Source organism: Cervus elaphus, chromosome 12 (genome assembly GCF_910594005.1).
Source record: "Cervus elaphus chromosome 12, mCerEla1.1, whole genome shotgun sequence".
Lineage (NCBI taxonomy): Eukaryota > Metazoa > Chordata > Mammalia > Artiodactyla > Cervidae > Cervus > Cervus elaphus.
In genome coordinates, this window is record NC_057826.1 from 39,779,033 (window position 1) to 39,793,532 (window position 14,500).

The following is a 14,500-nucleotide window of genomic DNA, read 5'->3' on the forward strand; positions in this document are numbered from 1 at the left end:
TCTTCTCTGGGTTCAGGACTGCTCTTCATTGGCAAAAACAAAATAAGAGTTCTAAGTGTGTCTTCTGACTCAGGTTCACCAGGTTACTCAAAAACACAGCAGTGACACTGTTTCCATGCAGTTTAACCTTCTTAAAAGCAAAACCCCTATTCTTCAAGGTGAGGTTAGAGTCTGAACCAACCAATATGTCACTGCTTATGTTAGAGTCAGTGCTAACCCAGACAGGTCGTCCTTGTGAAGTTGTATAAGGAAAAGGTGCATATTCTACTTTGACAGATATAAACATCACTGTGGAGTCAGTGAAAGTCAAGCAGAGAAACAGCCAAGGATAGAGCTTAAGAGTCCTGAACTGGTATAACCTTATTGTTCAGTCACTCTTGTGTCTGACTCTGAGACCCCATGAACTGCAGCACGCCAGGCTTTCCTGCCCTTCACTATCTCCCCAAGTTTGCTCAAACTCATGTCCATTGAATTAGTGATGCCATCTAACCATCTCATCCTCTGTTGCCCTCTTCTCCTCTTGTCCTCAATCTTTCCCAGCATCAGTGTCTTTTCCAATAAGTTGGCTCTTCACATCAGGTGGCCAAAATATTAGAGCTTCAGCTTCAAGAACCACAATCTCGAGGATAATATTAAGGCAGTTCTTTAACATCAATCCTTCTGTATTTACCAGTCACACAACATTCAGAAAACTAAGATCATGGCATCCAGTCCCATCACTTCACGGCAAATAGATGGGGAAACAGTGGAAACAGTGTCAGACTTTATTTTTCTAGACTCCAAAATCACTGCAGATGGTGACTGCAGCCATGAAATTAAAAGATGCTTACTCCTTGGAAGGAAAGTTATGACCAACCTAGACAGCATATTAAAAAGCAGAGACATTACTTTGCCAACAAAGTTCCATCTAGTCAAGGCTATGGTTTTCCCAGTGGTCATGTACAGATGTGAGAGTTGGACTATAAAGAAAGCTGAGTGCCAAAAAATTGATGCTTTTAAACTGTGGTATTGGAGAAAACTCTTGAGAGTCCCTTGGACTGCAAGGAGATCCAACCAGTCCATCCTAAAGGAGATCAGTCCTGACTATTCATTGGAAGGACTGATGCTGAAGCTGAAATTCCAACAGTTTGGCCACCTGATGCAAAGAGCTGACTTATTGGAAAAGACCCTGATGCTGGAAAAGATTGAGGGCAGGAGGATAAGGGGATGACAGAGGATGAGATGGTTGGATGACATCACTGACTCGATGGACATGGGTTTGGGTGGACTCTGGGAGTTGGTGACGGACAGGGAGGCCTGGCGTGCTGTGGTTCATGGGGTCGCAAGGAGTTGGACATGACTAAGCGACTGAACTGAACTGAACTCCTACCTAAAACCAACAAAAAGCCAAACAGCTATATCAAAGAGCTTAGAGGATCTGACAACCTCATCTAAAGGAGAGAGGAGGTTATAACACAAAGGTATTAAGACAAGTGCACCTTTCTCAAAGTATCCCTAAAAGTTAATGTCTGAGTCATATAACTAACACCTCTCAAAAATTATGTGAGCAGATAATATTAAAAGAAACATTTTTCTATGTGTTTGTAAAAAAGACTGCTGAAATCCTCATTAAGGTCACTTAACAGACATCAATATCCAAAGAGGTTATTCAAGTGGATAGGGTATGTCAGAAAAAAATTATTTAAAAACAAGAATTAATTTTGGCCAGGTGGAGGAAACATCTCCTTTCACATGCTGGCTACTTTAGACTTGAACCCTTAAGACAACACAACAATAATAAGAGTTAATTTTTATTGAGTGTCAGGCATTGTCCAAATGCATTATATGTCAACTCATCTAACCCTCACACTACAGGCATGATCATAGAACCTAATTTCTATAATTCTGGTGCATTCCACTCCAGTTCAGTTCAGTTCAGTCGCTCAGTCGTGTCCGACTCTTTGCGACCCCATGAATCGCATGCCAGGCCTCCCTGTCCATCACCAACTCCCAGAGTTTACTCAAACTCATGCCCATCGAGTCGGTGATGCCATTCAGCCATCTCACCCTCTGTCATCCCCTTCTCTTCCTGCCCCCATCCCTCCCAGCATCAGGGTCTTTTCCAATGAGTCAGCTCTTCGCATCAGGTGGCCAAAGTACTGGAGTTTCAGCTTCAGCATCAGTCCTTCCAATGAACACCCAGGGCTGATCTCCTTTAAGATGGACGGATTGTATCTCCTTGCAGTCCAAGGGACTCTCAAGAGTCTTCTCCAACACCATAGTTCAAAAGCATCAATTTTTCGGCACTCAGCTTTCCTCACAGTCCAACTCTCACATTCATACATGACCACTGGAAAAACCATAGCGTTGACCAGACGGACCTTTGTTTGCAAAGTAATGTCTCTGCTTTTTAATATGCTATCTAGGTTGGTCATAACTTTCCTTCCAAGGAGTAAGCGTCTTTTAATTTCATGGCTGCAATCACCATCTGCAGTGATTTTGGAGCCCCAAAAAATAAAGTCTGACACTGTTTCCACTGTCTCCCCTTAGGCCTTTAGAAAACTGGCATGAATAAAACCCAAAACAAGAACAAAGAGGTTCATGTATAAAGTGATGTTAAACCCAAGTCTTCAGCTGCCAGGGGCTGGACAGAGAAGAAAGGCAGGGTTTCCACCTAGATGTGCATCTTCAAAGGTCAACAGGTCAGGAAACACACTGTAGTGGGTACCTCTCTACTTTTCACAGAAATAAAGCTAAAGTACCAGGTCAAATTGTTCAGTTTGAAGGAGCTTATTAAATGGTTCTGAATCCCCTTCAACATCCCCTCCTTGGTGACACAGCCTTTCCCTTCCTGAGTCTAGGGCTTGTGCACTTTCCTGAACCACCCGCTTCTCAGTCTCATCACTTCCTGGCAGGGGAGTGAGGTGTGATTCCATGAGCAGGCTGTGGTGGGAATCCCTGACAGTGAAAGTCTGAAATAAAGCATCTAAATCAAAATCACTGATACTCTGAAACTCATTCATACTATTATTTTTCCAGGCTCTTAGCACACTGAGTTTATCTTCTTTTACTAGAATATCAGGGATCCCACATAAGAGAGAACTGAGATCAGTGAATTTCTCAGCATTTTTGTAAATCAATCTGTATCAAATGCCAGCCACAAAAGTAAATCCATTTTGAGGGATTTGGTGGGGAGTAGAACTTGGCTGGTAAGAGCTCCTTCTGTGCTCTGAATACCTCGCCCTGTTTCCTTGGGGCCGGACAGAGCTGCTGGGAAGCAGTATGCCCTTGGCCTCGCTGGCTTCTGGCTGTGGACCTAAGAAGAGGTACAGATGACAGGTCCCCTTCCTCCTGATTTACTGCCCCAGTCTTTGTTCTTCTTCTTCCTTGTTATCTCTCTGTTTCATCTGCTCTCTCCAGGCAGTCTTCCCATCCCTTGGCCTCTTCCCTATCCTGGGACTCCTTCAGCAGGACAGGAGGAAGGATGGTGGAGGGCAGGTAGATGGAGTTGGGTCCCAGTTCTGAGACAAGCATCTGGGAGCTTCATCCAGGGTCACAGATGTCGAAATGACTTGAGAGATGGGGGAAACCAGTTAACATGACTCTCTAGATCCTGACTGTCTAGATTACTAACAAAGTAAGGAAAAAAGGAACTAAAAAGTGTGGCAGTTGTTCAAGAGCATTATGTGACACTAATAATTTGAAGTGCCACTGAGCCTGTGAGATTATTATTATTGCTTTATTAGACACCTGAAATCCAGTGTAAAATAGGTGACTAGAAAGCTAACAAGCTAATTCTTTAAGTTGTGTCAAAAAAAACCCACATCAGCCTTACTTGTAATTTATAGTCACACCATGCTTGCCAGTCTGCATGGTTCCTTATTCAAGCAGCACCAGCTGTCTGATCCCAACTGAGAGAAACAGTGAGAAATGTGGAGATGGAGGCCTGAGTGCAGAACTAGAAAGAATACCCAGACACCGCCTTATTCAACCTCCTCATTTGAAAGCCGATGTAACTCAGAGCTGGTAACTGACTTGTCCAAGATCACACACAGGAGGAGGGATACTGCCAGGGCTAGGTCTACCTTATTCCCAGGGCTCCTGTGCCTCTATCACAGGGCTTCTGTTCAGCAACTGGATGAGAACCGGGGAACTTGAACAGTGAGTCAGGGCCTGCCCCAGCTGTGGAGGATGGAGCCTGGTCCATAGCAATGTATTACGTGGCCCCAGGAATTCTCCTTGATGCCTGAGAGGACGAGAGCCCCTGCATCAGATAAATATGCCATTATTTTAGAAAGGGGAAGTCTTAAGGTTTTTGGCTCACATATTAGGGAGTGCACAGACTTAAGAGCTGCATTTTTAAAAAGACCTTTGCATCACACAGTGTTATAATTGCTAAAGGCTGGGCTGGCGATAATCTAAATCCCAAAATATTAGTGGTTAATTAGGAATCCAAGGGACTTCTTCCAGAAATAAAACTTAATCCTTTAATTACACTTTTTATTTCTTAATTTCCTCCCACAGTAACCTATGCAAATACAGACTTGGTTTCCAAAAAGAAAAGGCTCGTGTGTTCTTTCAGCATGCACACTCTAGAGTCACTGGAAAAATCAACAACAAAGGTGGGCATGAACTCTGCTTCCCTTTTTCTCAAATCATAGCTATAAATTTTAATCTTTTTATTCTTAAATTTATGGAAATATAATCATTTTTATTTAATTGCTATTTCAAAGGTACCTAAATTGGATGTGTTGCTATAAAACTTGGCACATGTTTTTCCAGAAAGTTTTGGGAAAAGGGGGATATTTTAAGAAGTAAGGTAGCATTCTGCAAAAGGAAGATGTCATACAAAGCTGCTTTTGCCATCACTGAGGGTGTGGAGGTTGGCATCTTATAAATTGGCTAAAACCAATTTTTGATTGAACTGTAAAAAATGACTCTGGGTACTTGGGCTTTCAAGTACCCAGTTCCCTCCTCTCCATAGCAAGAGGAAGATACATTTAAAAACCACTCAAAGTAATGGCAAAGGTACTGGAACCATTTTAACAAGGGCACAGAACACCCCCCAGCCCATGGCCTGACCATCTTCCTAGGGGACATGTGGGCTCTTGATATTCTCTGTGATGGGTGCCAGATTTTCCACAAATCCTTCTATTTACCACCTGGAGATGACCCCACTCCCAGAGTCATGCCATTACCAGTTGAAGCAGAGCCAGGGAGTCGAAGGAGGGGACTGCTCACCAAGCATTCTCAGAGGATGTTCTGACTACTTTCCTACCAGAGTTAGACAGGGCAACAGTGCCCAAACCAGTCTCCAGGTCACAGTCCATATAGTACTAATGGGATAGTCTCTTCTCATGTCAATTTTGCATAGAAAAAATTTAAAGGAAGTGGAAAAAACCATCATCTGAATTTAATGTAACAGGAGATGGCAAAGAAAAAAAATGGTCTAGCCAAAAGTATTCTGTTTTTATCTAGTACTGACTTCAATATGTAGCCAGAAAAAAACATATTTGTGGAAAAGGATTAAGTAATTTTCAGACTGAATTTTTGGTTCACTGGACACACTACTCTAATAGGTTTCTTAGCATTAATGAAAGAATTTTGAATCACTTTTCTTTCAGTCTGAGCATTAAATCTGTGCATCTTCCGTCTAGTTCACAATGAGAGAAAACGAGCAATCCTGACTGATGCAGATTCACTGGTCTGAATGAAAGCAAGGGTCACAGCAAAACATTTCCAGTTGAAACTGGAAGCTATTATAATCCCAGAAAACAAAACACAGACTGGACAAGTCATATGTAGCATATTGCCCTAAAGCTAACTACATGTCTTGAAGCTGAATGTAATAAGCTGAGAAGGCCTAAAAATGACACATTGTTGATGTGGATTTTTCACACGATAAACCATAAAGCTTATGAATGTCATAAAAGATATGTATGATACTACCTGGAAATCTATAATATTTTAAATGTTCCAAAATATTAGGAAATATTTTTATTAAAGTGGGAGCCATGACTTGCACCCAGGAAAAAAGACCATATAATATGGTACAACAAGCACCAGAGTGTGAATCAAAAGAAGTTAAATTTTAGCACTATTTGATGACTTAGTCAGAGCACTTAACACACCCAAGACAATTTCTTAATTTATAATGTAAGAGGGTAAAACCAGGTAAATTCTTTGCCCTTTCAGTCTCAACATTCTCTACTTCTAACTTAATCCACAGTATAACTTCTAAAATACATTAGCCTATGGAGTCAACTTTGTTCGCTTGAAATGTTTTTAAGAAGCCCTACTTCCTTAGAAAGTACCTAAGTATTTTCACAGCTACCTCAACTGTTATATCATGTTCAAGAACATATCATTACAAATTATAGTATGATTAATAACTTAAAAACAAGTCTAACCCATAAAGATAATTTTATCACAGATTATTTAGTTTCAGGGCAAGTAGATGTTAAACTTTTTAAATGTAATTCATATTTAAAGCTGCCTTTTGCACATATGATATACCCTGGCCATCAACAAGGAAAGATTAATGATCCAATTGCTGACAAATGACTTAGTATGTTTTCCTCATTGCTAGGTTTTAGGAGTATAGATACAACAGCAACTGCTTTCAACAAAAGTGCTTGCCTCAGAATGAAACCTTCTCTCACCCCAAAGACAGTGAGTGGAGAATGAAGGAAAAGGTCTTTTGTGCTCAGCCTGATGAGAGATGTTGCCTTGAGAATGCTATTACACTGTCAAACATTATATATATATAATACATGAACTCACTAAAGAAAAGATTTCAATGCTGTCTACTTATTTCCTGGATGTTTCCCTCTCATGAAAAAAATATATATTTATTACACTTGGAAGCCAGGCCTCATTTTGGCAAAGAGCAGAAATGGTGAATATGAACACATTCTCCATACACACATTTTTAAAAGTTCAGTCTGTAAATTCAAATATATAAATTTACCTCAAGTTGTTTTTCTGTTTGATTAACATTAAAAAGTTTCCATTTGATAGGAAGAAAAGAAAATCCTAAACTTGTACCAGGAGCATAGATGAGTTAGTAGCTTCCCTCTCCACAGGGGGGAAAAAATCAAACATACATTTTCACTAGAAAAACATCAGAAGATATGTCATTCTGAATGATATGTAATGATCAAATTCAAATTCATGTCTCTAGAACTATGCAAAAACATGTGTCTTGAACATTTTAACCCAGATATTGGTTCAAGAACATTTCATGTTTTAATATTTAATTTGATTCAGATGGATCTCTTACTTTGGGTCTATAAAAATGGAAAAAGCTGCAGGCTTTTGCTGGTTCAATAGCAGAAAGGCATATTATTCCTGGTAAGAATATTATATTTACACATTCACGGGAATAACCAAGACAGAAGGATTTAGGAACAATTTGAAAATAGCTTATCACTGATGTGGGTTTTGTCCGCCCCTCCACCCCTTGACTGCAAAGCACGATATTTCTTACCTTCACATTTTTGTGACACTTCATTAAATTTGTGTCCAGCAGGGCATTTGCACTCAAAAGACCCAACAGTATTAATGCAATTTCCTCCTTGACAGAGCCCAGGGATGGCCTGGCATTCGTCCACATCTGTCAGATTTTAGAAGTGAGCGAGACAGAGAGAAAGAAATTCATATCAAATTCATTGCAGAAGACAATATGATAGTTTGTCCACAGTTATCACATTTATATCAGTGCATTTTCTGTCTATCACCGCAGTTGGAACATGATGAGAGAAACCGTTTCTCCCAATTACATTATGCGAAATGAATAATTTGAGTAACATAACTTTGTCAGTAATACTCTATTAGAAGTCACAAGTATTCTTTTATTTCCCCATCTTCCATCGTTCCTCATACACAGGAGCATGTTGGTACTAACTTTTGTGAGTTTTATTATGCACGCCGCAGAGTATAAGGATACGATAATGAAAAGATCGACAGTGATAACTAGAGGTATTTGAGAAATCCTTAGAGTCAAAATGCAACACATTTCTATAGTAACATTGTCTTTAAGAGTTGTATTGAGTGATTCAGTTCAAACAGAATTTACTTGAATGAGATCACTCAGACTACATGAGACAGCTCATGTTTTTATACAAATGAAATGGAAAATGTTCACCGTAAATTCTGGAGAATTGTCTTGCACAATAAAAATTAAACAACCCAGGAAATTAAGCCAAGAAGAGAGAGCGGAGCAGCCACCAGAGGGAACCTTTTTAAAGGTAAGTCGGCTCCTGTCCCAGCTCCATGCTAAGTCCTGCAAGAGTCTAACGGACCCCTCTACTCTCTGACCTCATCTCCTAACCTTCTCCCTTTTCTCACTCCTCTCCATCCACACTGGCTTCCCTGCCGTTCTTCAAATACAGCAAAGTTACTCCTGCCTCAGGGCTTGGCAGGAGGGGCCCCTGCCTAGACTATCCTCCTTCCACAGAGCTGCGTGGCTCATGCTGTCCCCGCCCGCCATCAGGCCTCTGCTCTACTGCAGCAGGGGACCTTCTCCATGCCACCCACCTCGCTCCCCATCACTCACCACTCTTCCTTACTCTTTCATGTTTTCCCATAGGACCAATCACCAGCTGACCTAATAAATATCTGTTTGCTTTGTTTTGATGTTTTCAAAACAAGGTTCCAGAGTGCAGTTTCTTTGTCTGTTTTGTTCACTGCTAAACCCTCAGCACTCAAGAAATAACTGTGGTCCTACCTGGAACCCCAAATATTAACTTTCCAGGAACAAAAGTTATCATTCCTCGCTCATTAGAAAGATGCTGGTAAATGTAAACGTATATTCTCAATCTCTTCATCCATAACACACAAAACTCTGGTTTAATAAGAAACCCTAGGGAGGCGGTCTAACTTTTCTCCCTCTAGGTATTTTTTTGGAAACATGGAAGCCTACTGACCTTTTAGTTTTACTCTTCATTGTGTGAAGTGAGAGAGCAATTGCAATTGTAAAATCTCTAATAATCTCTGTTTTTGAAACAAGTTGCTGTCTGAGAAGAGGGTTGCTGCCTGAACAACAGTTTATTTTGGTATAAATTGTCATTTGCTGTTTTAAATGAAACGTCCTGGCCCCACAAATCAATGACAATATGTGAGTATAATTAGATTATGTTTTATAGCTGATCTCTATTTTGTCTTACACCAGAATTTTCCATTCTTGATATGCTGAATGTGTTCATTAAAATGTTATTTGAAATTAAAATTGGACATGGAAGCAAAACTAGATAGTCTTGTCAATCATGATTTCCAGCCAAGAGGAAATATATATGGGACACTTCTCCACTGGTCATATATTCCAAGGTTGAAGATGGAATAAACTCTTCTCTGAGCCCACTGCCCACAGCCCCTCACATCTATACTAAGGACTAAAAACACTAGCAGGGAAACAGGCCCCAAGCTGATAACAGATCCTTTCAAAAAAAAAAAAAAAAAAAGCATGAAGAATTTCATTCTCAAAGTGGTACTATAAGTGCCATTTTGATTCCATGGGTTTTCATAAATTTTATTCTTATAAAAAAGCTCTTTTTTCCCTTGGATGTTGAATAGCAGAGTCAGAAAGGAACAGAAAGAAAACGGTGGAAAAGTCTGGGTTGTTCAAAATGAATATCAAAGCTATGGAGAAGCAGTATTTCCCTCCCTCTCTTTATTCTCTTCCCCCAGATTCTTTCAGCACCTCAGCCTCTGTCTGGGGCTCATGGGTGGGCAGCGGGGCCCTCAAATCTGGCTTTCTGGTCACTGTTGGTGAGTTCAGGGGTATTAGCCATCTTCAGAACACCAAGGCCAACAATTTTTTTCAAAACTCCCTAAGACTTTCCAAGGATGAGAAAAATAAGAAGGCACCAGAGGAAAAGCAGAATGAAATTTACTCTTTATTACATAAAATTGTACAATCTACCCTTTTGTGATTCTAGGGTTTCAACGTGATTTCCTGCTACTCCTAACATTCAGAAGGATACATTCAAGGCGCCAGGATCTGAACTAGAATTTATTGAAGTATAATTTAAAGGAGCTCCACAGAAGTGTGTGATTAAGCTCAAGCTCTGTTTCACTGCACATTATCCTTAGAATGGACATATAGAACAAAACCAAACTAGGATCTATGTGCCTCTGAAAAGCATACCTTGAATTTTCTGAAAATACTGCAACTTTCTAAAAAAGCACTGAAGATGTCTAAAGGAAACAGATACAGGCTGGAAGTTTTCAGGCCCGTCAGTTTAGCGGAGAGCTGCCTCTGTTCACTTCCTCCTATTTCCTGCCAGACATCCAGACAATAAAAGAATTTGTACAGCTGGAAGAGCAGGAGTAAAAGCCAAAAACAGAGTAAGGGCTTCTATGGGAGGCAGGAGAAGAAGCGAGCGGGCGACATCTGGGGATATTTAAAACTGTGAAACAAATCCTAATTTATTTCTGACTTGTTTTATAAAAAAGAAAAAGCATAATGTAGCATGTAAAATGGAGAGAGGAACAATTTTTTTTCAGGTCAACTAAGTACAACCCATGAGACAGAGGAACTCCAACAATTTCAAAAGGAGGGAGGAAAAAAAAACCTAAGAAAAACAAACTACCTTGTTCACAAATTTTGTTTCATGTTTATACACAGCATTACTATAATGTACAACATCGCTGTAAACAGAATCATATCACTCCTGGGAAACACTTGGGGGTCAGAGCGGGGGGGCAGGGGGACTGCTGGCAAGGAAAAACTCCAGAGGGGCCAGCTGCTCTCTCCCGAGCCACGCTCCTAATGCCTAAGTTGGAGATCATGCCGTCAGCGAAATCGTGAAGTTATGCCTCTGACACTGCTTTTCCATTCTCTCCAACTTCACTGGAGAATGGCTCTCCAGAGCAAATAAGATGGATCCATTAATAACTCCACTGGCCCGGGCTTTACCTTGACAAGCTCCTGTGCGGATATTTGGAATGAAGCCGCGGCGACAGGGGTGGGGCTGGGCAGGACACATCTCACAGGGGTGGCCCCAGGCGCGGCCGACCGTGGCACAGCAGAGCGTCTTCGTGCAGACAATCCCGCTGAGCTGTCCCTGGCACATCTGGTTGCTGATCACAGTAAAACATGGACCTGTCCTGTAATCTGAAAAGAAAGAAGGAGAATTCCGTGAAGGTCTAGAAAAGCAGGAACTATCACACAGAAGAACAGCTGGACCCATCTTGCCGGATTACAAATTGCGAAATGGTCTTCAGGAATAGAAAGAACCACACATCACCAACTTCCATGTGAAGCCTGGGGTACACCATTCCACTTCTGAACTGCATTTACCTTATCTACCCAATGAGGATAAAAACATCAGCTTCTATCCACTTTGAAGATGCTGTTGTGAGGATCAGATGAGCTAATGGAAAATACTTTACAACTGGGACATGCTATCCAAAAATGACACAATAATGTTATTTACACATTCATTCACCTAAGAAAATGTATCAGGAATGATTACAAATCAGTTCCCATGCTTTATATAGATGCTTTGGTGATTAAAAGAGATCAAACCCCTGCCCTCATTAAGCTTACAGTCTATTATTATTTAGGTTGGTGAAAACAAAGAATTTCAAACTTGCAACAAGGCAAGTCAGCACACCTTTTTCTCCGGAGTTTCTTGAAAAAAGGAAATAGTTCTTTGTTTCTTTTGATTGGGTCCATCTTACTTCAAATACAAAAAACAAAAAAAAACAAGCAAGCCAATAAAAAGAAAAAAACCTCATTCAAAACAAAAACCACCACCAAAACAGTTAGCTCTGCAAAAGACATCGGATATTTAAAAGAGAGGGCACTGATCTGAAATCACCATGCCCCACAGGCAAAAGGATCATTTTTTTTTTATTAGTTGGAGGCTAATTACTTTACAATATTGTAGTGGTTTTTGCCATACATTGACATGAATCAGCCATGGATTTACATGTATTCCCCATCCCGATCCCCCCTCCCACCTCCCTCCCCACCCGATCCCCTCTGGGTCTTCCCAGTGCACCAGCCCTGGGCACTTGTCTCATGCAGCCAACCTGGGCTGGTGATCTGTTTCACCCTTGATAATATACATGTTTCGATGCTGTTCTCTCAAAACATCCCACCCTTACCTTCTCCCACAGAGTCTAAAAGTCTGTTTAAAAAGAATTCATTTGAATCAGTTCTAATGAGATGGATGAAACTGGAGCCCATCATACAGAGTGAAGTAAGCCAGAAAGATAAAGACCAATACAGCATACTAACACATATATATGGAATTTAGAAAGATGGTAATGATAACCCTATATGCAAAACAGAAAAAGAGACACAGATGTACAAAAGGATCATTTTAAAGCAAACAGGGATACACTGAGACCCCAGCAGAAGTTCCATTTTCAAGTATTCTCGCCCGATATAAAATCTCCTTTTTTTTTTTTTTTTTTAAACTAAAGGGAGAAAGTCAATCTGGATTCAGCAGCCAGCAAACAAGAAAGATTATGATATAGTGAGCACAGCGGACCAAAGCCAGGCCATCGCCAGCCTGCCTCTAGTGGAAATCTGGGCCACAATGGCCCTTTCTATTCTAGAGAGGTCTTGGCAGATAAGGGAGGCTGGACTGCGGGAAGGCTCATGGGCTCCTATCCACAAGCCAACACTACGTGCTTTCTCATGTCACTTTCAGAAATGCACAGATAGAGCATTTCCTATGAGTCCAGGGGTGGACTAAGTGACCCCATTTAAGTTCCATTCACCACTGAATTCTACAGGTTTATGAAAATCACTGGCTGTGACTGGGCTATATTTTCATCTTGATGTTCTTTTTTCTTTCTCCAAGTAGTTCAGGGGACAGGAGATGCAATTCACTCAGGACAACTCTTTTATCACAGTACCCACAAGAGTGAACAGGCTGAACCATGACAATATTTGGGCAATAGCTGACTCTTACCAGTTGGAGGACCTCCATCCTGTGTATTTCTTCCTCCTTTCTCTCTGTTCCAATTGCGACCCCATCTGCTCCCCATCACTAGATGTTATTCCTCACTCTCCCTTCTATCTTGCTAGAATGGGTCACCTGCGGTCAATGGCACTGCCCTAATGCCTGTGCTGGAAGATGAGCCTTCTAAGAAATTCCAAACACAAAGCTTTATCCAGTCAAGTATAGCAAGAAAATCAGCCCAAATTATGGCAGCACTTGACAGATGGGCAGAATGGTCTAAAGGTCAAGTCCTTATCTCCATATCTCTGTCTCTCTACGTGCTTACCCAAGTGTGCTATGATTGGATGCAAGGCAGTTTTATATCATATGGTTTTAATAGTCACATGTTAATTTTAATTTGTATTATTAAAAAATACAAACACACCAGACTCATAATTTCATAGGGGTGTTTGCTATGATGTGAATGAATAAAAGAAATTTGAACATAAAGAACAATATTAAGTAAACACTAGTAAGGAATATGCAAACAGGCCAAAAGTTGTGCAATTGGTACATAAACAGCACTAGCATTATCTTTTCAGAAAGCTAACCTTAGACCTTTGCTGCCCTTGCCCATCTTTCCAGCCCTATTTCCTGATACTTTCTCAGTTTACTATTGTCTTTTTCTGTTTCCACATTTTTTTACCTGATTATATTACCTTTTTATATTGTCAAATTCTAAGTATATTTTAATATCCTTCATAATATGCCATATCTATTAAAAATCTACTATTGTCTTCCATAGACACTGTATTCAAACAAGAATACAAAAGTGCTTGAGCTGTTGAATAAAATCTCTGCCCTCATTTCATTCTGTCAATAAAGAAGTCACTCAGCACCATAGTGGTATACAACCAAATTGCTCCTAAACACATTAAGTGCCTGGACAAAGTCAAATGCTTAAGCCATCATTCTTTCTTTGGCTCAGTTCTTCCAAATAGTACTTGTGTGGGTTAGTCACTCAGTCATGTTAAATTCTTTGCGTTTCCATGAACTATAGCCCGCCAGCCTCCTCTGTCCATAGCATTCTCCAGGCAAGAATACTAGCGTGGGTAGCCATTCCCTTCTCCAGGGGATCTTCCTGACCCAGAGATCAAATCTGAGTCACCTACATTGCAGGCAGATTCTTTACTGCCTGAGCGACCAGGGAAGTCCCAAATACTACTAAGGGCATTTAATAAATACTTCTCTGATAGATGTTGTTTATTTTATATTATAATCTTTTATATATTTCTCTGATTCAAAAATAATTATTTCAGTTAATTAGAAAAAGGCAGTGATATATAAATAAGAAATTAAAAATCACATATAATGGCACCTAAAGAAACCTTGATTTCTTATATTACCCTACATAATTTTATATGTATCTTTATCTTTTTTAATCACAAAATTGGAATTATACCCAACAGTCAAATTTGAATCCTGCTATTTTTTTTTACTTAATGTTGCCAAAATCATTTTCCCATGTAAATACTATTCCAAAATATGACCTTAATTGCTACATAATTTTCCATCAAGTTATAACAAAATTTACTCAATAATTTAATTTAATCTTATGCAAC

General features: G+C 40.2%; 1 protein-coding gene across 1 annotated transcript in view; it reads right to left on the bottom strand.

The window, feature by feature from the left end:
* Positions 1-14,500, bottom strand: part of FBN1 (fibrillin 1) — a 261,970-nt gene that overhangs the window by 132,868 nt on the left and 114,602 nt on the right. The window contains exons 7-8 of the mRNA XM_043921055.1: positions 10,898-11,095; positions 7,469-7,594 (exon numbers count right to left, since the gene is read on the bottom strand). Coding sequence (XP_043776990.1) covers positions 7,469-7,594; positions 10,898-11,095 — 324 coding nt within the window. The remainder of the gene's footprint in view (positions 1-7,468; positions 7,595-10,897; positions 11,096-14,500) is intronic.